The 23957-nt window shown below is 43.9% G+C and overlaps 1 protein-coding gene across 4 annotated transcripts in view; it reads left to right on the top strand.

Moving 5' to 3' along the window:
- The first annotated feature begins 3585 nt into the window (after positions 1–3585).
- The window catches only part of CCDC77 (coiled-coil domain containing 77), a 47894-nt gene continuing 27522 nt past the window's right edge, over positions 3586–23957 (top strand). For 2 of the 4 annotated variants that reach the window (XM_053554474.1, XM_053554475.1), the window contains exons 1-5: positions 3586–3697; positions 6300–6353; positions 11181–11234; positions 14700–14937; positions 21022–21164. In XM_053554474.1, coding sequence (XP_053410449.1) covers positions 11197–11234; positions 14700–14937; positions 21022–21164 — 419 coding nt within the window. In that variant the 5' untranslated portion in view covers positions 3586–3697; positions 6300–6353; positions 11181–11196. The remainder of the gene's footprint in view (positions 3698–6299; positions 6354–11180; positions 11235–14699; positions 14938–21021; positions 21165–23957) is intronic. The other 2 variants (XM_053554476.1, XM_053554478.1) reach the window with 2 other exon arrangements.

A 23957-nucleotide genomic window follows, 5' to 3' on the forward strand; every position in this document is an offset into this window, starting at 1 on the left:
TGTGAGAACTGCACTGTGATCTGTGAACTCACACAGGAATCTGATTGCGTGGGTCTCACACACGCGATCAGATTTCACTGCAGGAAAAAAGAAGGCACATATGTAGACCGGGGCTTACACAGCACACATCATACAACATCATACACAACTGAATAGCAATCAGAATATAAATGCACTTACTGGCAATTAAATTGGGTTTCCTACTCCTTGGCTATCTGCAGAGCCAGATTAAGTTCCTGTGGGGCCCTAGGCAGATTACCAGTTTGGGGCCCCCATGTGATAACACTGAGCACTGACCATTTGCATTAACACTGACTGCTAACCATTTGTGATAACACTGACTGCTGACAATTTGCATTAATACTGAGCGCTAACAATTTGCATTAACACTGAGCACTTATAATTATCATTACCACGGAGCACTGACTATTTGCATTACCTCTGAGCTCTGACCATTTGCATTACCTCTGAGCACTGACAATTTGCATTAGCACTGAGCGCTATTTGTGACACGATCCCCCTGGAAACCACCCCCAACCAACTAACCAACTTAAAAAAAAAAGGCTCTTCTAACTTAAAAAAAAAGGTGCCCCCTATCTGCAAAAAAACCTCCTAACTTCAGGGGAAAAAAGGCCCCCCTTAACTGCAAAAAAAAGGCCCTACTAACTGCAAAATTAAAAAAAAAAATAGACTTCCTAACTTCAAAAACAAAATAAATCCTAACTTGTTCTTACCTAGGTTCTTAGGCAGCAGCAGGCTCTGCACAGACAACCTGGTGACTCCTCCAATTACACCAGAGACTGAGATGAGGAGTCGAGAGACAGAGAGAAGGAGGGGAGTCAGAGAGTAGGAGGGGAGTCTGAGAGTGTGGGACACATTCCACACATGTGCACTGTGGGCCAAGACGAGTGGGCTGCTAAGCAGGATGGCAAAAACACAGGGGGGTTTGGGGGGAGACAGAGAGAAGGAGCAGAGTCGGACAGTGGGCACATTCAACACATGCGCACTGTAGCCTGGGATGAGTCAGCTGCTAAGCAGGACAGGCAGCTGTGGCAAAAACACCCGGTGGGCCAGATAAATGTCCTCGGTGGGCCGCATGTGGCCTGCAGGCCGTAGTTTGAGGACCCCTGGCTTAAGCCCAAGAGTTTGAGGTTGCTGTGAGCTGTGAAGCCACAGCACTCTACCGAGGGTGACATAGTGAGACTCTGTTTCAAAAATATAAATAAATAAAAAAAAGAAAAGAAAGTTGATTATACAAATTGGATCTTGCCACACCCAGCTAAATCACAGTAGAAGGGCTAAAGGGAAAAAGCAGTTGAGCACATAACACCAGCTCCAAAAGTTAAATTTGGGTTAAGTTTGGGTTACAAACTTAGCTTTTGTAACCCTATAACCAGTTTTTCCTAGTAACTGCTGAAACAACCTGCCCTGATTCTACTACTGGGAAGGCTGAGGCAGGAGTTTTCCACCTATCTGGACTTTCTATGTGCCTTACTCCCTAAGCTTAATTATTTCTAGCTTTTGATTTAAAGTGAGAGACATCTGACTCTTTCATTTGAACACTTAGAGGCCATTATAAGGTTACTAACTGGCCTAATTTCAAAACCGTTTTGTCTCAGGGAATAAAGAGGCCCAAAGAGAAGGAGAGAAACCATAGGGAAATGGGCAGTCTGTGGAGCAGTCAGAATATCCACAACATTTATGGCTTGGTGTCTATAGCTCAGCAGCTAGGGCACTGGCCACATACACCAGGGCTGGAGGGTTCAAACCCAACCTGGGCCTGCCAAAGAACAATAACAACTACAACCAAAAAATAGCCGGGCATTGTGGTGGGCGCATGTAATCCCAGCTACTTGGGAGGCTGCGGCAAGAGAATTGCTTAAGCCCAAGAGTTTGAGGTTGCTGTGAGCTGTGATGGCATAGCACTTTACCAAGGGTGACAAAGTAATTCTGTCTCAAAAAAAAAAAAAATCCACAACATTTATGGATTAAATTTGCCATCTTATATGAACGTGGTTTGTGGCACCCCAAACAATTATGATAGTAATATAATGTTGGGTATGGAGGCTCATGTCACTCATCCTTGGACTTTAGGAGGCCAGGAATTTAAAATTAGCCTGAGCAACATAGCAAGCCTCATCCCTACATAAAATTAAAAAGTTAGTTGGGCCTGGTGACTACTTGGACAGCTGAGGCATGAGGAGCCCTTGAGCCCTGGAGTTTGAAGTTACAGTGAGCAAAGATCCTGCTACTATACTCCAGCTTTGGCAACAAGACCCTGTCTCTAAAAAAAAAGTAAAAAAAAAAAAAATCACTGATCACAGATCACCATAACTGATATATTAATAATGAAAGAGCTGGCCAGGCACAGTAATTACACCTGTAATCCATTGCTTGAGCACACCAGTTTGAGACCAGCCTGAGCAAGAACTGAGACCCATCTCTAATAAAAATAGAAAAACTAGCCAGGCATTGCAGTGGGCTCCTGTAGTCCCAGCTACTCAGGAGGCTGAGGCAAGAGGACAGCTTGAGCCAAAGAGTTTGAGGTTGCTTTGAGCTATCGCCATGCCACAGCACTCGATCCAGGGTGACAGAGGGAGATATTGGTCTCAGGAAAAAAAGAAAAAAGATAGAAAGAGGGAGAGAGAGAAAGGAAGAGCTTGAAGTATTGCTCATGTCTGCCATAAACCTTCAATTTGCAAAAAACACAATAAAGCAATGTTTCAATAAAACAATGTGCCTATAGAAGATGGCAAATTCCATGTAGACATTCTTAGAACTTACACCAGTGAAGAGTCACAGCTTTTCCACGGTGGTAGCTACAACTCTGAGGCTAAAATGCCTTTTCTTCTACTCCTATCTTTTGCTTTCTGGGAAGATGAAACATAAAGTGATTTTGAACTTGCTTTTATGAGTAAAGCTAATTTCTTACACCTGTCAAAAAAGAACACTAATAAACAGTAGCGTTTAAATACTTAAACCCCTGACCTTAGAAATTGATCCTCAGGTCCTATTCTGGCTCTAAGCCATCAGGTCATTGAAAGAGAAACTTTTTGTAGAATCTTCACCTTCCTGAGACCAGCTTATAAATTATAGCATATAACGTTATGTACCATAACACTCTGAAGTACTCCAGTGAGCCATTCCATGATTAGGATAGTATTTCTGCATCATTCTTCATAAAAACAAAGCTGTTGAGCAAGCTTAAACTGGAGGTGCCCAGAACTAGTCTGTTCCCAGACCAAACAACCCAACACCACCAACCTAACTACCCTGTTTCCCCGAAAATAAGACCTACTTACAGGAAAGATAAGACGTCCCCTGAAAATAAGACCTAGCGCATCAAAAAAAAAAAAAAAAAAAAGACCGAGCGCATCTTTGGGAGCACACCTCAAAATAAGACACTGTCTTATTTTCGGGGAAACAAGGGTGAACTGTAGCCCTAGCACGTCACCTGTGCAGAGAGGCGTGCAAGAGAAAAACTACACTTCCCGGCAACCTGTGCGCCGCGGGGCTCACGGCGGGGGGGGGCTCACGGCGCCTCCGTGACTACCCTTCCCATTGGCGCGCAAGCCACAGAGCTCTGTAAGCTTGTGGGCCATTGGGTGGATTCGTGGCCTTTCAGTGGCGCCGAGTCGTTACTCGATTTGACTTTTGTTTTTCGGTTGGGTTCTCTGACTCAGAGTCTTTGGGTGTTGTGAGTATAAAGTTTCTGGTTTGGGGTGTAGTGAGGGAAGAGGCCTTTGGGAAGAAGCTTTGATGAGGGATAAGTAAGTGCAGAAGCAATGCGGAAGAATGGGACGTGAGCCTGGAATCCGGAGATCCTTGAAGGGGCTGGGGACCGGAAGAGGAAAGTTAGAATTGCCAAGGGAAAGACCGCGGGGTGCTGGAGGTTTGGGAAACTGTAGCGGAGGGAGTCAAGAACTGGTAGAAGTGGTGTAAAGGGCGCAGATTTGGACATCCACTCTTGTCTAAGCTTCAACTGCCTCATTTGTAAAATAAAGGATAGTTGGGCCGGCGCGGAGGCTCACACCTATAATGCTAGTATTCTGGGAGGCCGAGGCGGGCGGATAGCCTGAGCTTAGGAGTTCCAGACCAACCTGAGCAAGAGCGAGAACTGCTTGGGAGGCTGAGGCAAGAGAATCGCGTAAGCCCAAGAGTTAGAGGTTGCTGTGAGCCGTGTGACGTCATGGCACTCTACCCGAGGGCGGTACAGTGAGACTCTTAAAAAAAAAAAAAAAAAAGAAAGAAAATAGAAAAAAAACTTAGCCGGGCATCGTGGCGGGACCCTCCCACAGCTACTCGGGAGGCTCAGGCAGCCGGATTGCTTGAGCCAGGGGGTTTGAGGTTGCTATGAGCTAGGCTGAGGTCATGGCACTTTAGCCCTGACCACAGAGTGAAACTTTTTTTTTTTTTGAGAAAGCGTTTCACTGTGTCACCCTTGGTAGAGTGCCGTGGCGTCACAACTCCCGAGTAGCTGGGACTACAGGCGCCCGCCACAACACCCGGCTATTTTCTTGTTGCAGCTGTCATTGTTGTTTAGCTGGCTCGGGCTCGAACCCGCCAGCCTCAGTGCATGTGGCTGGCGCTGTAACCACTGCTACGGAGCGCCAAGCCATGAAACTATTTATTAAAAAAAAAAAAAAAAAGTCGGTTAAATATACTTAACAGAGTTAAATAATACATGTCAAAGTGCTAAACTAATGTTAATTGGTAGTAGACAAGTTAGAATCTACCTAAACAAGGGAATCAGGTGGGTGGATAGAAGCTAGCTGAAACCCATTAAGTTATAGATAAACGAAGACATTGTTCTTTTAGGAGATGCAATGATGACTGAGACACAGTTTCTATTCAAGGAACACACACTGATTGGAGAAATGATAGCAAAAAAACGCTAATATGTTAATTGTCTTAGAGAGTTACAAACGCAATTCTATTTCGGTGAGATTATTTTGAACAGAGAGACTCAGGAAAGAGGTGAGGGAGGTTAGTAGAGTTTTCAGGACAGACTCGATTATTATTATTATTGTTATTATTATTTTGAGACAGAGTTTTACTCTATTTCCTGGGCTAGAGTGCCATGGCCTCAGCCTAGCTCACAGCAACCTCAAACTCTTAGGCTCAAGCAGTCCTCATGCCTCAAGCCTCCTGAGTGGCTGGGACTATTAGGTGCGCTCCACCACATCTGGCCAACTTTTCTATTTTTAGTAAAGACTGGGTCTCCCTGCTTTGCTCAGGCTTGTCTGGAACTCCTGAACAAAAGCAATCTATCCTCAGCCTCCCAGAGTGCTAGGATTATAAGTGTGAGCCACCACACCTGTCCCAGACTAGATTTCATGAAGTGAAATTGTGAAGGCTGTAGAGCAGTGGTTCTCAACCTTCCTAATGCCGCCACCCTTTAAAACAGTTTCTGTGGGTCGTGACCCACTCTGTAGATAGAGCTATGTTCCAGTTGGAGGGAAGAAAATTAACTGGAAATAGAGGGAACATTTAGGGCAGGAGTGGGAAATAAGGCAAGAAGGACAGGTTCTGCCCTTATACAGAGAGCCATGAATTATAGGCTAAGGAGTTTGATTTAATCCTTTAAACTATGAGGAGCCCTCGATAAATTCTATGATTTTTAAGAAGCCTTGAAAATACTATGCTAAGTGAAAGAAGCTGGTCACAAAAGACCATTTACTATATGATTCCATTTCTGTGAAAGCCCAGAATAGGGAAATCTATGAAGACTCTAATAGATGAGTGTTTGCTTAAGGCTGGGGGGAGCAGGGATGAGAAGTGGGACATTAGTGAGAGTTAACGGATATGGGTTTCTTCTTGAAGTGGTGAAACTGTTCTAAAATGTACTTGGTGAAAATTGCACATATCTGTGAATATATTAAAAGTCAATGGATTGTACACTTAAAGTGAATGAATTAATGGCATATATGAATTACATCTTCATAAGACTATTACTTTTAAAAAGTTCCACATATGAACTTTTGTGAGCAGCGCCTATGGTTCAGTGGATAGGGCGCTAGCCACATACACCCAGGCTGCCAGGTTTGAACCTGGCCTGGGCCAGCTAAATAACAACAGCTGCAACAAAAATGGCCAGGCATTGTGGCGGCTGCCTGTAGTCCCAGCTACTTGAGAGGCTGAAACAAGAGAATCGTGTAAGCCCAAGAGTTTGAGGTTGCTATGAACTGTGATGCCATGGCACTCTGCCGAGGGTGACCTAGTAAGACTGTCTCAAAAAAAAAAAAAAAAAGTTCCACATAATCCTAGCATACCAATCAAAAACTACTTTTATTTTCTAGGTTATTTTGACAAGAGGCCAACAAGCCCAATTTGGAGAAGTTTTGTGGAAGGAGGTAAGTTTGAAAAAGGAGAATAATCACTTTAAAGGAGAGAATTGGAAGAAGAGAGATGGCATGTTTAAAGGGTTGACTGTAGAAAAAGCAAATGGGATGAGAAAGCAGAACAGATTTTTTAGCTAGATTGGATAGAGTGGCAAGTAGCAGAAAAGTGTGTTTAATGGTCTTTCAAATTCATAGCAAGATTTTAAAATATATATTTTCAATGAATATTTATTGTGCACCTACTCTAAGTTAGGCACTGTTTTAGTTACTAGGAATACAGCAGTGAACAAGATAGATAAAAATCTCTGCTTTGAATGAGTTTGCACATTCCAGTGTGGAAAGGCAACAATAAATATACAAAATATTCCAAATTGTCTCTAGATCTAAGGAAAGAAAACAAAAATTAAAATATGTCAGATGGTGATAAGTGTTGTAGACAAAAGTAAAGCAGAGAAGGTGGATGGGGGTGCTAGAGTGATCAGGGAAGACTTCACCAAGAAAGTGACTTTTGAGCTCTGAGGAAAGAGAGCCAGCCTTACAGGTAACTGGGGAAAGAACATCACAGGCAAAGAAAACTACAGGTGCAGTGGCTCTGAAGTGGACATTTTCCTGGCATGTTTGAAGAACACCAAAGAGGCCAGTGTTTTTGGAGCAGTAAACTTAAGAATAGCAGATAAAGTCATAGTGGTGACCAGATCATGGAGGATCGGCTTAAAAGGCCATATTAAAGACTTTGATTCTCTGAGGAAGGTAGAAAAGTCATGGAGTCTCACTTTATCACCCTCAGTACAGTGCCATGGTGTCACAGCTCACAGAAACCTCTAGCTTCTGGGTTCAGGCGATTCTCTTGCCTAAGCCTCCTGAGTAGCTGTGACTACAGGCGCCCACCACAACACCCAGATATTTTTTTGTTGCAGTTTGGCTGGGACTGGGTTTGAACCCGCCACCCTTGGTATATGGAGCCAGCACCCTACCCACTGAGCCATAGGTGCCGCCCAGTCACTAGAGACTTTTAAGCAGAGAAATTTTGTGTGTGTTTTTTTTTTTTTGAGACAGAGCCTCAAGCTGTCACCCTGGGTAGAGTGCGGTGGCATCACAGCTCACAGCAACCTCCAACTCCTGTGCTCAAGCAATTCTGCTTCCGCCTCTCAAGTAGCTGGGACTACAGGTGCCTGCCACAACATCTGGCTATCTTTTGCTTATAGCCGTCATTGTTATTTGGCGGGCCTGGGCTGGATTTGAACCCACCAGCTGAGGTGTATGTGGCGGCACCTTAGCTACTTGAGCCACAGGCGCCAAGCTGAAATTCTGTGTTTTGTTATTTATTTATTTTACCTAAACTACCCCCCCCCTTTTTGAGACAGAGTCTCACTTGGTCACCCTTGGTAGAGTGCCATGGCGTCACAGCTCACAGCAACCTCAAACTCCTGAGTTCAATTGATCCTCTTGCCTCAGGCTCCCAAGTAGCTGGGATTACAGGCACCCACCACAACACCCAGCTAGTTTTTTAAAGACGGGGGTCTCATTCTTGCTCAGGCTGGTCTTGAACTCATGAGCTCAGACAATCCACCCACCTCGGCCTCCCAAGTGCTGGGATTAAAAGGCCACTACACCCAGCTTTTTTCCCCTTTCATGTGTATACTCACCACTATACTAATGAGGAAGAATTTTGTGTTTTCACATATATATTAAAGAATCACTGTGCCATGTTGAGAATAGACTGCAATGGATGAGGTTGAGAATGGAACAGAGGGACCAAATAAGAAGCTATTATAGTCATGCAGGAAAGAGCTACCCATCACAGCGAGTTGGCCTAGGGCAGTAATGGTATGAGTGAGAAGGAGATTCTAGATATTTTGATGTTACAGCCAATAGAATTTGCTAATGGATTGAGTGTAGCATGTAAGACAAAAGAATAAAATTTCTCCAGCCAACTTTTTTGTTGTTATTGTTAATAAGCAACTGGCAGGATAGAATTGGTAATTACTGGAATGTAGAATCCTGAAAGAACAGCAGGTTTTGGTGGTGGGAGGTATGTATTAGGGGCTCAGATTTGGAGTTGTACAACTTGGGAGACCTGTTAAACATTTAGGTAGGCACGTAAATAGGCAGTTATGTGTATGAATCTATAGAGTAGAGGGCAGAGTCAGGATTAGAGGTATAAATTTGAAAACTATTAGCGCGTACATGGTATTTAAAAACCATGGACTCGTGAGATGTAAGATAGTGAGTAATGACCAGTGAGGAAGAAGGACTCCCTGGAACAGGTGTCCTGGAAGCCAAATGAAGAAAAGTTTCAAAGAGTAAGAAGCACTGTGGTCTTCTAAGCAGGAAGATGGTATCTAGAATTTACAGTGGTGATTATCTCTTTTTACGCTTTTTTTTTTTTTTTTTTGGCCGGGGCTGGGTTTGAACCCGCCACCTTCGGCATATGGGACCAGCACTCTACCCCTTTGAGCCACAGGCGCTGCCCACGCTTTTTTTTTTTTTTTTTTAATTTGAGACAGAGTCTCACTTTGTCACCCTTGGTAGAGTGCTGTGGCATAATAGCTCACAGCAACCTCAAACTGTTGGTCTCAAGTATTCTCTTGGCTTAGCCTCCTGAGTAGCTGCGATTATAGGTGCCTGCCACAACACCCAGCTATTTTTACAGACGAGGTCTCGCTCTTGCTCAGCCTGGTTTTGAACCTGTGAGTTCAGGCAATCCACCTGCCCCAGCCTCCCAAGTGCTAGGATTACAGGCGTGAGCCACTGCACCCAGCTTTTTATACTTTTTCACATAGTTTTTTCCCAAAGGAATAAAGATTGAAGAAGATATATACCAGGCAAAAAAAACATTAGAATAGAACATTACATCATCGCTTGAATTGCTCAGAATCAGAATGGATTGACAAAGCATGCTTAATAAGAAAGTTTTCACCAAAGCTAATAAACATTCTGTTTCTCTCACCTCTCTATCATATAATGTAGCATGGTATTCCCTCCCCAACTGTGAGGTTTATCTTCCTGAATATTGCTATGATAAGATTATTTAAAGTAGAGAAACTCAAGACTTTGTGTTATCAATTGAGATGGAAGTTGTGAATGAACCTCTTCTGGGCTATAGTACAGTAGAACCTCTCTAAGTTGATGACCCAAGGGACTGTAAAAACTGATGAACGTACAGGTAGTCAACATAAGGAACTAGGCCTGCTGTACTGATACATACATGTGAGGCATGTCTGGTCTATGAAAATTAGGTAAAGTTAAAGAGATGGTCAATGTAGGGAAGTCATCAACTATGGAAGTTCTACTGTATTTTTTTTTCTTTTACCAAGTTAAAACAATAAAGAAGACACACCAGGTAAAGATAATGTCACTGGCTTTGTATTCATCTTAAATTTGTTCAGTGGCTATTCTAGCTTAATTTTCATTTGCTATTTCTTGCTTATTGGAAACTTTCCTGGGCGGTGCCTAGGACTTAGTGAGTAGGATGCCAGCCCCATATACCGAGGGGGGTGGATTCGAACCCAGCCCCGGCCAAATTGAAACAAAAAAAAATAGCTGGACATTGTGGCTAATATACTAATTAAAAGCAAATTAAGACAAAGACAAACTTCACTTTTACTGCAATACAGTTTTACTATATTATAAGACAGCTTTGTAAATGCAGGGTACTATTTTAGTTAAATGACTGTCAATACATTTTTCAAAAAAAAAAATTGAAACTTTCCTGTATCTCCCTCTCCTATAGTTGGAGGGAAGATGGTAGGGTTTTTTGGGGTTTTTTAGCTCCTGGGCTCAAGCGATTCTCCTGCCTCCACCTCCCAAGTCGCTGGGACTACAGGTGCCTGCCACAACGCCCAGCTATTGCAGCCATCATTGTTTGGCAGGCCCGGGCTGGATTCAAACCCGCCAGCTGCAGTGTATGTGGCTGGTGCCTTAGCCCCTTGAGCCACAGGTGCTGAGCCTGTAGATTGGTTTTTGCATTGTTGTGGATAACATTTATATTAAGGAGACTTCTTTTTAGTATGTATGCTTATTTATTCAAATACTCAATGCATTCTCATTTTTATTTGAAAATAACGAGGTAGGTAGTGGGCTGGGAATGGTACCTCACCCCTGTAATACTTGGCTGAAATGGGAGGATCCCTTCAATTTAGGAGTTCAAGACCCCTATCTCTACTGAAAATAGAAAAATTAGCCTGGTGTTGTGGCGGGCACATGTAGCCCCAGCTAAGCTACTGGGGAGACTGAGACAAGAGGATGGCCTGAACCCTTGAGTTTGAGGTTGCTATGCCCTAGTCTGACACCAGGTTACTCTAGCCTGGGGCAATTGAGTAAGACTCTGCCTAAAAAAAAAAAAAAAAAAAATACAATAATGAGGTACAGTACCTTGTGAAAATTCAAAAGCCATAACATTTCAGAATTTGGAACTACTTTAAAGAATACTGTATTTTAAAACATTGGATTCGAGCAGCACCTGTCACTCAGTGAGTAGGGTACCAGCCCCATATACTGAGGGTTGGTTCAAACCCACCCGGGCCGAACTGCAACAACAACAACAACAAAAAAATAGCTGGGCATTGTGGCAGGTGCCTGTAGTCCCAGCTACTTGGGAGGCTGAGGCAAGAGAATCGCCTAAGCCCAAGAGCTGGAGGTTGCTGTGAGCTGTGACACCACAGCACTCTACCAAGGGTGACAAAGTGAGACTCTGTCTCTTAAAAATAAATAAATAAATAAAACATCAGATTCTTTCTGGAAGGCACACATGATGATAGTGAGGGGACCAATCTGTATATTCTACATTGTTTTATTCTGTTCCTGGTCCTTCATTGTGGATTTTTGTGTATTTGATAGGTGTGAAAAAGACAGCATGAATTTTACCCCGACACATACCCCAGTCCGCAGAAAGTAAGACATTTGCTTATTTTTTAGTTGTTAAAATAAGAAATCAAAACTGCTGTAGCTTTAGTCCAAATAAGCATAGTCCAAATTAACACAGGAGCTGGAAGGGTTTTGGAAACATAAATCTTGATTTGAACTGTATTAGATCTCATTTCTCTTCTTCTATGCAGAGTTTAGATAAACAGTATATTACATGGTAATACAGTAATCTCCCTGTTATCCAGCACCTATAGGGATTGGTAGATTGCAGAAAAATGTAGTTTTTGATTGCTTGAAAGTTATTAAAAATAGGCCTTATTCTAGCCGGGCGTTGTGGCGGGCACCTGTAGTCCCAGCTACTCGGGAGGCTGAGGCAAGAGAATCGCTTAGGCCCAGGAGTTGGAGGTTGCTGTGAGCTGTGTGAGGCCACAGCACTCTACCGAGGCCATAAAGTGAGACTCTGTCTCTACAAAAAAAAAAAAAATGAAAAATAGGCCTTATTCTGTACACCAATCTATACCATATCAATACCATCAATTCTGTATTGACTTACTATTAATGTTGAAATATACTAATTAAAAGCAAATTAAGACAAAGACAAGCTTCACTTACTGTAATACAATTTTACTATATTATAAGACAGCTTTGTAAATGCAGGGTACTATTTTAGTTAAATGACTGTCAATACATTTTTCAACTTCACTACTATATATTTTTTAACTTTAAATAAAACGCATTAACACTTAAAACTGTTACAGAGAACACATGGGAGCTGCAGGAGTGATGTACGTGTGGCTTATTGACGACACAGTGTGCCAAATTTAAAATCGGGTTTATTTATTTATTTTTTTTTGGCTTGGGTGTGTGCTGGTTGCTTGAGAGTACTGGTTGCTTGAGTTCTGGATAATGAGGATTCGATTCATTCAGCATGAGTGAGTCACAGCTCTCATCTCATAAGGACCTCTTCGTTCATCTATTAATCTATTTCCCAGAGTTGTTATAAGACAACTCCTTTGATACTATGAATATTAAATAAAGTAGTATTTCTGTCACATCCTTTTAATGATGGAGAATATGTTTTTAATTCATACTAGTTGAAAATAAATCTGAATATTGCTATATGCTCATTAAAATGAGCACATACAGTAACTAAATTCATTAACTCAGGGTTTCTGATGTAAAGTTTCTTCACTCTGCTGTCCATTTTGTTGCATTATAAATTGCAGATAGTCAAACTGTATGATTGTCACATGAGGGTTTCTCTACTTCTGTACTGTTTGTTTTCTACTTTTATTATTTTAGCTCAAGTCTTTTATTTGCTACAAACAAAAACTTCTACTCTGGCCTTCTAGTCCAAAAAAAAAAGAAAAAAAATTATTTATTATTTATTTATTTATTTTTTGAGACAGAGCCTCAAGCTGTCACCCTGGATAGAGTGCTGTAGCATCACAGCTCACAGCAACCTCCAACTCCTGAGCTCAAGTGATTCTCCTGCCTCCGCCTCCCAAGTAGCTGGGACAATAGGCACCTGTCACAACACCCGGCTATCTTTTGGTTGCAGCCATCATTATTGTTTGGCAGGCCTGGGCTGGATTCGAACTCGCCAGCTCAGGTGTATGTGGCTGGCACCTTAGCTGCTTAAGCCACAGACGTTGAACCTATTTATTTTTTTTTTTGAGACAGACTCTTCCTCTGTCACTGTGGGTAGAGTGCTTTGTTGTCGTAGCTCACAGCAAGCTCATACGCTTGGGCTCAAGTGATCCTCTTACCTCAGCCTCTGGAGTAGCTGGGATTACCAAAATGCCTGGCTAGTTTTTTAGTAGAGACAGGGTCTCTCTGACTCAGGCTGGTCTTGAACTCCTGAGCTTAACCAATCCCCCTGCTTTAGCCTCCTCAAGTGCTAGGATTACAGGTGTGAGCCACTGTTCCCGGCCTACCTTGTTTTTTTAATGATCTTAGTCTCTAACATCTATTTTTATTTTTATTCTTTATGTTTTAGAGATGGGGATCTTGCTATTTTATTTTGCCCAGGCCAGACTTGAACTCCTGGGCTAAAGTGATTCTCCTGCCTCGGCCTCCTGAGTAGCTAGAACAGTAGAAGTACCCAACTTCACCTAGCTCTAACATGTATTTTTTTTTTCCGATTAATGTGAGGGTACAATTTGGTTACAATATTTGTGTTTGTTAGGTGAGGTCTCTGTTGTAGTTGTATCCCACCCCTAGGAGGTATGCCATATACTCTTACATTGTGGCCATTAAGTGTGAGCACATCAATCTAATATGTATTTTGAATTCACCTTTATTTATTTATTTTTAATTTTTATTTCTTTATTTCTTTATTTATTTTTTGTAGAGACAGAGTCTCACTGTACCGCCCTCGGTAGAGTGCCGTGGCCTCACACAGCTCACAGCAACCTCCAAATCCTGGGCTTACGCAATTCTCTTGCCTCAGCCTCCCGAGCAGCTGGGACTACAGGCGCCCGCCACAACGCCCAGCTATTTTTTTTGTTGCAGTTTGGCCGGGGCTGGGTCCGAACCCACCACCCTCGGCATATGGGGCCGGCGCCCTACTCACTGAGCCACAGGTGCCACCCTATTTATTTTTTTGAGACAAGAGTCTCACTATGTTACCCTTGGTACAGTGCCATGACATCACAGCTTGCAGCAACCTCTAACTCTTGGACTTAAGCAGTTCTCTTGCCTCAGCCTCCCAAGTAGCTGGGACTACAGGCACCCACCACAACGCCCAGCTATTTTTTTGGTTATAGAAGTCATTGCTGTTTGGCAGGCCCAGGCTGGGTTCGAACCTGCCAGCTCCGGTGTATGTGGCTGGTGCCTTAGCCATTGAGCTACAGGCTCTGATCCTGAATCTACCTTTAAACCATTGATGCATAGGAAATAATTCATAAAATTATTCATTAACCTGTTCTATCAAGTATTCTTTTTTTTTTTTAGAGACAGCATCTCACTTTATCGTCCTCGGTAGAGTACCGTGGCGTCACAGCTCACAGGTGTGAGCTGTGTATATGGGCTTAGGTGATTCTCTTTTTTTTTTTTTTATAGAGACAGAGTCTTTCTTTGTCACCCTCGGTAGAGGGCTGTGGCATCACACAGCTCACAGCAACATCACACAGCTCACAGCAACCTCCAGCTCCTGGGCTTAGGCGATTCCCTTGCCTCAGCCTCCTGAGTAGCTGGGACTAAAAGGCGTCCGCCACAACACCTAGCTATTTTTTTGTCAGAGTTTGGCCGGGGCCGCGTTTGAACCCACCACCCTCGGTATGTGAGGCCAGCCCCCTGCCCACTGAGCCACACACACCGCCCCCAGCTATTTTCTTGTTGCAGTTGTCATTGTTGTTTTCGCAGGCCCAGGCTGGGCTCCAACCCACCAGCCTCGGTATATGTGGCTGGTGCCCTACTCGCTGAGCTATGGGCACTGAGCCAACATAATGTTCAGAGTTTAATGAACACATCCTTTCTAATTTCACATAGGCCAAAAATTGTCTCCAAACGCCGTGTTGCCTTTCACGTCAGTGGTCCTACCAGGACAAGAGAGATGGCAAAGGCAGTGCCGTCCACTCCTTTCCCTTCCCTTGAAGATCGTCTGGCCATCCTCTGTCCTTCTCAGGAGCTTATGGAATATTATCAAAAGAAGATGGCTGATTTTGAGACAGAAAATGAGGAACTGTTGAAGAGACTAGAATTCTACAGAGAAGCTTGTGAAGGACAGGTAAAAAGATGATACATGTCCTTTTAAGACTCATTAAGTCTATTGGTTAAGTAGAGAAGCTCTAGAAGTGCTAGCTTGTCTCACAAACAGGTATTTGGGGTTTTTTTTGGTAATTGAAACAGAGTTTCACTTTGTCGCCCTCGGTAGAGTGCCGTGCCATCACAATTCACAGCAACCTCCAACTCCTGGGCTTAGGTGATTCTCTTTCCTCAGTCTCCCAAGTAGCTGGGACTGCAGGCGCCCGCCACAATGCCTGGCTATTTTTTTTTGTTGTTGCAGTTTGGCTGGGGCCCTACCCACTGTGCCACAGGCACCGCCCAACCTCCAACTCTTGGGCTCAAGCAATTCTCTTGCCTCAGCTTCCCCAATAGCTGGGACTACAGGCACCCATCACAATACCCGGCTATTTTGGTTTTGTATTGTTTTGTTTTGTTTTAGCAGGCCCAGGCTGGGTTCGAACCCACCAGCCCTGGTGCATGTGGCCAGCACCCTACCCACTGAGCTAAGGTGCTGTCCCACAAGCAGGTATTTCGTTAAAATATTTTTTTGCCTGGCATGATGGCTAATGCCTGTAATCCCAGCACTTTGGGAAGCCAAGAGAGGAGGATCACTTGAGGCCAGGAGTTGAAGACCAGTCTGGGAAGTATAGCAAAACCTGTCTCTACCAAGAAAAAAAAAATTTATAAAAAAACTCTTGATTTCCTAGCCAAGCCATCTACCTTTTAGGACCCTCCTTAAATTATAATCCCCCAAACTCTGCTACCTCTAAAAATCTTAAATTCTGACATCTCCATCTCTCTTACACTGCTAATTATTTTACCCCTTTATATCTGACTATCCTTCAAATTCATTGTTACCTCCATAACTTCTTTTATTTATTCATTTGAGACAAAGTCAAAGAGTTTGTTGCCCTCAAACTCTTGCGTTCAAGTGATTCTCTTGTCTCAGCCTCCCAAGTAGCTGGGACTACAGGCGTCCACCACAATGCCCGGCTATTTTTAGAGACAAGGTCTCCATCTGGCTCAAGCTGATCTCCAATCTTTGAGCTCAGCAGTCCACCTGCCTCAGCCTCCTAGCGTGCTAGGATTACAGGCATGAGCCACTGTGCCCAGCTGTTATATCTTCTTTTTTTTTTTTTTTTTATAGAGACAGAGTTTCACTTTATCACCCTCGGTAGAGTGCCGTGGCGTCACACAGCTCACAGCAACCTCCAACTCCTGGGCCTAGGCGATTCTCCTGCCTCAGCCTCCCGAGTAGCTGGGACTACAGGCGCCTGCCATAACGCCCGGCTATTTTTTTGTTGCAGTTTGGCCGGGGCTGGGTTTGAACCCGCCACCCTCGTCATATGGGGCCGGCGCCCTACTCACTGAGCCACAGGCGCTGCCCCAGGTGTTATAACTTCTTTACTTCTCAGTTTTCTAAGTGTTACATATCAACTTCTAATAGCATGCCCTTTTCTTCTAAACCTCATGATGCTGTACTTCAGGAGTAACTAAACTGCTAGGGTGACTCCTTGCCCAATTCTTCTTTTGTTCCACCGGCATAGCAAAACCCAATTGCAGCTTAATGGAATTCTCTACCACCCATTCTCCTAATACAGAATTTCTTATCCTGGCATTACTGACATTTTGGCCTGTATGATTCTTTGTTAGAGGCTTGTGCTGTGCATGGGAACATGTTTAGTGGCATCCTTGACCTCTACCCACTAGATAACAGTAGCATAACATTTACAGTTGTGACAATTAGGCCAGGTACAGTGGCTCATGCCTGTAATCCTAGTACCCTGGGAAACCAAGGCGGAAGGATCACTTGAGCTTAGAGGAATCAAAGACCAGCATGAGCAAGAGCAAGACTCTGTGTCGACTGAAAATAGAAAAATTAGCTAGGTATTGTGACAGGTGCCTGTAGTCCCTTCTACTTGGGAGGCTGAGGTGAGAGGATTGCTTGAGTGTAAGAGTTCAAGACCAGCTTGGGTAACATAGCAAAACCCTATCTCTTAAAAAAAATTTTTTTTAATTAGTCCCGTGTGGTGGTATGTACCTATAGTCCCAACTACGCAGGAGGCTGAGGCAGGAGAATTGTTTGAGCCCAGGAGTTTGAGGCTGCAGTTAGCTATGATGATTCCACAGCACTCTACCCAGGGTAACATTGCCAATGTTTCTGTTGGGGCATTGGGGAGGGTGTGTGTGTACAAAATCCCTGATTGGCTCGGCACCTGTAGCTGAGCAGCTAGGGTGCCAGCCACATAAACTGGAGCTGGTGGGTTTTAATCCAGCCTAGGCCTGCCAAACAACAATGACCACTAAACCAAAAAATAGCCAGGCCTTGTGGCCAGCACCTGTAGTCCCAGCTACTTGGAAGGCTGAGGCAAGAGAATTGCTTAAGTCCAAGACTTTGAGTTTGCTGTGAACTGTGATGTCATAGCACTCTACCCAGGGTGACAAAGTGAGATTCTGTCTCAAAAAATAAAAATTAAAAAAAAAAAAAAAATCCCTGTTGAGAACCACTGTTCTAGAAAAGCCACAAATCGTTACAGAAGGACTCAGTGATAAAGAATCTACCTGTACCCACAGTTTTGTAACTTTTCCCTCTCCCTCTGCATGTGTCATACCTTACCCTCTGCCCTACAGCCTTTTCTTAGCCCTCCTCTCTTAAAAGGTAGTCTTGCTTCCTTATTTCCATTGTCATATACAAATTCCTTTCCTACCCAGCCATACACAGTTACCTACATCTATATCCACTGCTTTCTTTCTTTTTTTTTTTTTTTTGTAGGGACAGAGTCTCACTTTATGGCCCTCAGTAGAGTGCCGTGGCCTCACACAGCTCACAGCAACCTCCAACTCCTGGGCTTAAGCGATTCTCCTGCCTCAGCCTCCCGAGTAGCTGGGACTACAGGCGCCCACCACAACGCCCGGCTATTTTTTGGTTGCAGTTTGGCCGGGGCCAGGTTTGAACCCGCTACCCTCGGTATATGGGGCTGGCGCCTTACTGACTGAGCCACAGGCGCCACCCTGCTTTCTTTTTTTTTTTTTTAATTTTTAAAAAAAAATAAATAAATGAAAATTAAATGAAAATGAAATTTTTAAAAAAAAAAATAAATTAAATATTTATTTCATTTTTGGCAACTCTTCTTTCTTTTTTGCTTTTTTCTAAGGCAATCTTACTCTGTTGCCTCAGGCTAGAATGCCGTGGCCTCATAGCTCACAGCAACCTCAAACTCCAGGGCTTAAGCCAGTGGTTCTCAACCTTCCTAATGCTGCGATCGTTTATACAGTTCCTCATTTCATGGTGACCCCCAACCGTAAAATTATTTTCATTGTTTCATAATTGTAATTTTGTTACTGTTATGAATTGTAATGTAAATATCTGATATGCAGGAGGGTCCTTCCACCCCCAAAGCGGTTGTGACCCACAGGTTGAGAACTGCTGGCTTAAGCAATCCTCTTGCCTCAGCTTCCCAAGTAACTGAGACTATAGGCATGCACCATGATGCCCGGCTGATTTTTCTATTTTTTTTTAGTAGAAACAGGGTCTTACTCTTGCTCAGGCTAGTCTTGAACTCCTGAGCTCAAGTGATCCACCTGCCTTGGCCTCTTAGAGTACTAGGATAATAGGTGTGAGTGAACATCCTGGTCTATAATTCTTTCTTATTGCTTCAGGAATGAGGTGTTGTGTTTGCCTATTCAAGGGAGATTGATCCAACACTTACTTACTCTGCCCTTCATCTCTTTTTCTTCCTTAGAAACTCTGCTCCATCATTTCTCTCCTGTTCCTGTTGTATTTTTAACTTCTTGCTTGATGTTAGTTTTTTTCTATTTTATTAAGTATAGAAATGTACTTAACTGTCTCGGCACCCATAGCACAGTGGTTACAGTACCAGCCATGTACACTGAGGTGGCAAGTTGGAACCTGGCCCAGGCTAGCTAAACAAAATTGACAACAACAACAACAATAAAAATTGCCGGGCATTGTGGTGGGCGCCTGTAGTCCCAGCTACTTGGGAGGCTGAGGCAAGAGAATGGCTTGAAAAAAAAAGAAATAAAGAAAAAGAAATGTATTTAATTTAATTTCTCAACTTAAAAGAAAAAAAAGCCAGGTATGGTGGCTCACATGTATAATCCAAGCTATTGGGAGGCTGAGGTAGGAGGATCACTTGAGCCCAGGAGTTCAAGTTCAAGGCTACAGTGAACTATCATTTTACTCTTAAAAAAAAAAAAAAAAGAAGAGTTGGCTTGGCGCCTGTATCTCAAGCGGCACAGGCGCCAGCCACATACACCAGAGCTGGTGGGTTCAAATCCAGCCCGGGCCTGCTAAACAACAATGACAACTACAACCAAAAAATAGCCAGGTGTTGTGGCGGGCGCCTGTGATCCCAGCTACTTGGGAGGCTGAGGCAAGAGAATCACTTAAGCCCAGGAGTTGGAGGTTGCTGTGAGCTGTGACACCTATGCCTATGTTACTATGCCTATGGCACTCTTACCCAGGGCAACAGCTTGAGGCAAGAGATGTTAAAAGGGAAAAGCACAACTAAAGAAGGTTTTATTTTCTTTTTGTTTTTTTTTCTTTTTGATACAGTATTACTCTGTCACCCTGGGTAGAGTGCCTCTTAGCAACCTCAAACTCCTGGGCTCAAGCAATCCTCTTGCCTCAGCCTCCTGAGTATAGGTGTGTACCACAACACCTGGCTAAGTTTTCTATTTTCAGTAGAGATAGGTCTCAGCTCTTGCTCAGGCTGGTCTCAAACTGGTGAGCTCAAGCATAAATTACAGGTGTGACCCGCTGTGCCTGGCCAGCATCCGGTCTCTTTCTAGTCTGCTTCACATTTTTCACTCTGACAGTACTAAAATATTTGCAGTTCAAACATATGAAGCTTTTTGTAGGGAGATACTTATGTGTCATTTTTTTCACATTACATATTTATTTATACTTCTGTATTTTTTTGTTGTTGTTGTTTTTGAGACAGAGTCTCACTGTGTTGCCCTCGGTAGTGTGCTATGTCATCACAGCTCACAGCAACCTCAAAGTCTTGGGCTCAAGTGATTCTCTTGCCTCAGCCTTCCAAGTAGCTGGGACGATAGGTGCCCACCACAATGCTCGGCTATTTTTTGTTGCAGTTGTCATTGTTGTTTAGCTGGCCCAGGCCGGGTTCGAATGTGCCACCCTCGGTGTGTTGTAACCACTGTGCTATGGACGCCAAGCCTTTTTGTTTTGTTTTGTTTTGTTTTTTTTGAGATAGAGTCTCACTTTGTCACCCTCCACAGAGTGCCATGATGTCACAGCTCACAGCAACCTCCAACTCTAGGGCTCAAGTGATTCTCTTGCCTCATCCTCCCAAGTAGCTGGGACTACAGGCCCCCGCTACAACACTTGGCTATGGTTTTTTTTTTTTTTTTGAGATAGAGTGTCAAGCTGTCGCCCCAGGTAGAGTGCTGTGGCATCATAGCTTATAGCAACCTCAAACTCTTGGGCTTAAGCAATTCTGTTGCCTCAGCCTCCCAAGTAGCTGGGACTACAGGCGCCCACCGCAATACCCGGCTATTTTTTGGTTGTAGTTGTCATTGTTGTTTGGCAGGCCTGAGCTGGATTCGAACCTACCAGCTCCAGTGTGTGTGGCTGGCACCCTAGCTGCTGAGCTGAGCTACAGGCACGAAGCCTTTTTGTTTTTTTTTGTTTTTGTTTTGTTTTTTTGAGATAGAGTCTCATTTTGTCATCCTCAGTAGAGTGGTGTACGTCATAGTTCACAACAACCTCAAACTCTTGGGCTCAAGCGATTCACTTGCCTCAGCTTCCCAAGTAGCTGGGACTACAGGCGCCCTCCACAATGCCTGGCTGTTTTTAGAGACAGGGTGTCACTCTTGCTCAAGCTGGTCCGTGAGTTTAAGTAATTCACCTACCTCGGCCTGCCAGAGTGCTAGGATTACAGGCATTCACCACGCCGGGCCATCCTGTAGCTTCTAAACTCAAGTTTGTATTGGTGAAACCATTCACTTTTCGAGTATTTCTTCATGAAGTGACTCTTCCGTATCTAAGAGATACTCCCTTGAACCCCAGTATCTTTTTAACTATCTCTGTGGTTTTTGGCAGCATAAACTTGAACGGGATTTGCAGCAGAGGGAGGAAGAGATTGCTGAATTGCAGAAAGCTCTAAGCGATATGCAAGTCTGCCTCTTCCAGGAACGGGAGCATGTTTTACGCCTCTATTCAGAAAATGATCGGCTGAGAATCAGGTATGAACTAGGAGAAGGGAAATCAAGTTATAACTATGAAGTACCTTTAAAAAGATAAACTTCTGGTTGCACCCATAGCTCAGTGGTTAGGGTTCGGGCCACATGCTCTGGGGCTGGTGGGTTTGAACCTGTAATTTCTTTTTTTTTTTTTTTTTTTTTGTAGAGACAGAGTCTCACTTTATGGCCCTCGGTAGAGTGCCGTGGCCTCACCCAGCTCACAGCAACCTCCAACTCCTGGGCTTAAGCGATTCTCTTGCCTCAGCCTCCAGAGTAGCTGGGACTACAGGCACCCGCCACAACACCCGGCTATTTTTTGGTTGCAGTTTGGCTGGGGCTGGGTTTGAACCCGCCACCCTCAGTATATGGGGCTGGCGCCCTACTGACTGAGCCACAGGCGCCGCCCTATTTTAACCATTTTTAAGTATATAGTTCAGTGGCATCAAGTATATTCATATGATTATGCAACCATCATTACCGTCCAACTCCAGAACTTTTTTGTATTTCTAAAGTGAAACTGTGTACCTATTAAACAACAATCCCCATGTCCCCCTACCCCAGCCCATAGCAACCAACTTCTCTCTATCCCTATGAGTTTGACTACTCTAAGTGCCTCAGGTGGGATCATACAGTATTTGTCCTTTTGTATCTGGCTTATTTTACTTAGCGTAATGTCTTCAAGGTTTACCCATGTTGTAACAGATTTTCTTCCTTTTTAAGTCTGAAAAATATTTCCTGGTATGTATATACCACATTTTGCTTATCTATTCATCCATCAGTGCTTCCACCTTTTGGCTTTATGAATAATGCTGCTGTGAACATGGATGTGCAAATGTGTCTTCAAGACCTTGCTTTTTGGGCAGTGCCTGTGGCTCAGTCGGTGGGGCACCGGCCCCATATACCAAGGGTGGCGGGTTCAAGCCCGGCCCTGGCTGAACTGCAACCAAAAAATGGCTGGGCGTTGTGGCGGGCGCCTGTAGTCCCAGCTGCTCGGGAGGCTGAGGCAAGAGAATCACTTAAGCCCAGGAGTTGGAGGTTGCTGTGAGCTGTGTGATGCCATGGCACTCTACTGAAGGCGATAAAGTGAGACTCTGTCTCCACAAAAAAATAAAAAAAAAAAAAAAAGACCTTGCTTTTTTGGGGGGGGAGGTATATACTCAGAAGTGAAATTGGATCACATGGTAATTCTGTTTTTATTTTTTTTGAGGAACTACCATACTGTTCCATAGTGGCTGTCCCGTTTTACATTCCCACCAATAGTGCAGAAACATTTCAGTTTTTCCATATCTTTGCCAACACTTATTATTTTTTTATGTATTTGATAGTAGCCATGTTAATGGGTGTCAGGGGGTCTCATTGTGTTTTGATTGGCATTTTCTTTTTGTTTTTTAGAGACAGTATCTCACAACTAGCCCCTAGGCTAGAGTGCAGTAACATGATCATAGAGCTTGCTTTTGGGCTCCAGCAATCCTATCGCCTTAGCCTCCCAAGTAGCTAGGACTACAGATCTATGCCACCATGTCTGGCTAATTTTTAATTTTGTGTAGAAGACTGGGTGTGGTGGCTCACACCTGTAATCCCAGCACTCTGGGAGGCTGAGGTGGGTGGATTGCCTGAGCTCACTAGTTTGAGATCAGCCTGAGCTAGAGTGAGACCCTTTCTCTAAAAAGAGCCAGGCATTGTGGGAGGCACCTATAGTCCCAGCTACTTGGGAGGCTGAGGCAAGGGAATTACTTGAGCCCAAGAGTCTGAGGATGCCATGGCACTCTACTGGGGGCACAAAGTGAGACTATGTCACAAAAAAAAAAAAAAATTGTAGAGACAAGGTCTTACTATGTTGCCCAGGCTTGTCTAGAACTCCTGACCCCAAGTGATCCTCTCATTTTGGCCTCCCAAAGTGCTAGGATTGCAGGAATGAGCCACCAACCTGGCCACATTTCCTTTTTTTGTTTGTTTATTTTTTGGAGACAGAGTCTCACTCCATCCATCTGGATAGACTGCTCTGGTGTCCTAGGTCACAATAACCTTGAAGTCTTGGGCTGAAGTGATCCTCCTGCCTCACTGTCCCCAGTAGCTGGGACTATAGGCACTGGCCACCATGCCAAGTTAATTTTTCTTTTTTTTTGAGACAGAGTCTCACTTTGTGCCCCCAGTAGAGTGTCCTGGCGTCACAGCTCACAGCAACCTCAAACTCTTGGGCTGAAGCAATTCTCTTATCTCAGCTTCCCAAATAGCTGGGACTACAGGCACCCACCTCAATGCCCAGCTATTTTTTAGAGACCAGGTCTCACTGTGGCTCAGACTGGTCTCAAATTCCTGAGCTCAGGAGATCTACCCACCTCTGCTTCTCAGAGTGCTAAGATTGCAGCCATGAACCATAGTACCAGTCTTTTCTTTTCTTTTCTTTTTTTTTTTTTTTTTTTTTTTGAGACAAAGTCTTGCTTTGTTGCCCTCAGTACAGTGCCCTGATGTCATAGCTCACAGCAACCTCAAACTCTTGGGCTCAAGTGATTCTCTTACCTCAGCCTCCTGAATAGCTAGAACTACAGGTGTCCACCACAAGTCCCAGCTAATTTCGAGACGGGGTCTTGTTGCTCAGGCTGGTCTTGAACTCATGAGCTCAGGCAGTCCACCCGCCTTGGCCTCCCAGAGTGCTAGGATTACAGGTATGAGCCATGGCACCCGGCATTTTATATTTTTAGTAGAGACAGAGAGTCACTCTTATTCAGGCTGGTCTTGAGCTCGTGAACTCAAGCAATCCACCTGCCTTGGTCCATTTTCTTTCTTTTTTTTTTC

Source organism: Nycticebus coucang, chromosome 12, assembly GCF_027406575.1.
Source record: "Nycticebus coucang isolate mNycCou1 chromosome 12, mNycCou1.pri, whole genome shotgun sequence".
Classification (NCBI taxonomy): Eukaryota; Metazoa; Chordata; class Mammalia; order Primates; family Lorisidae; genus Nycticebus; species Nycticebus coucang.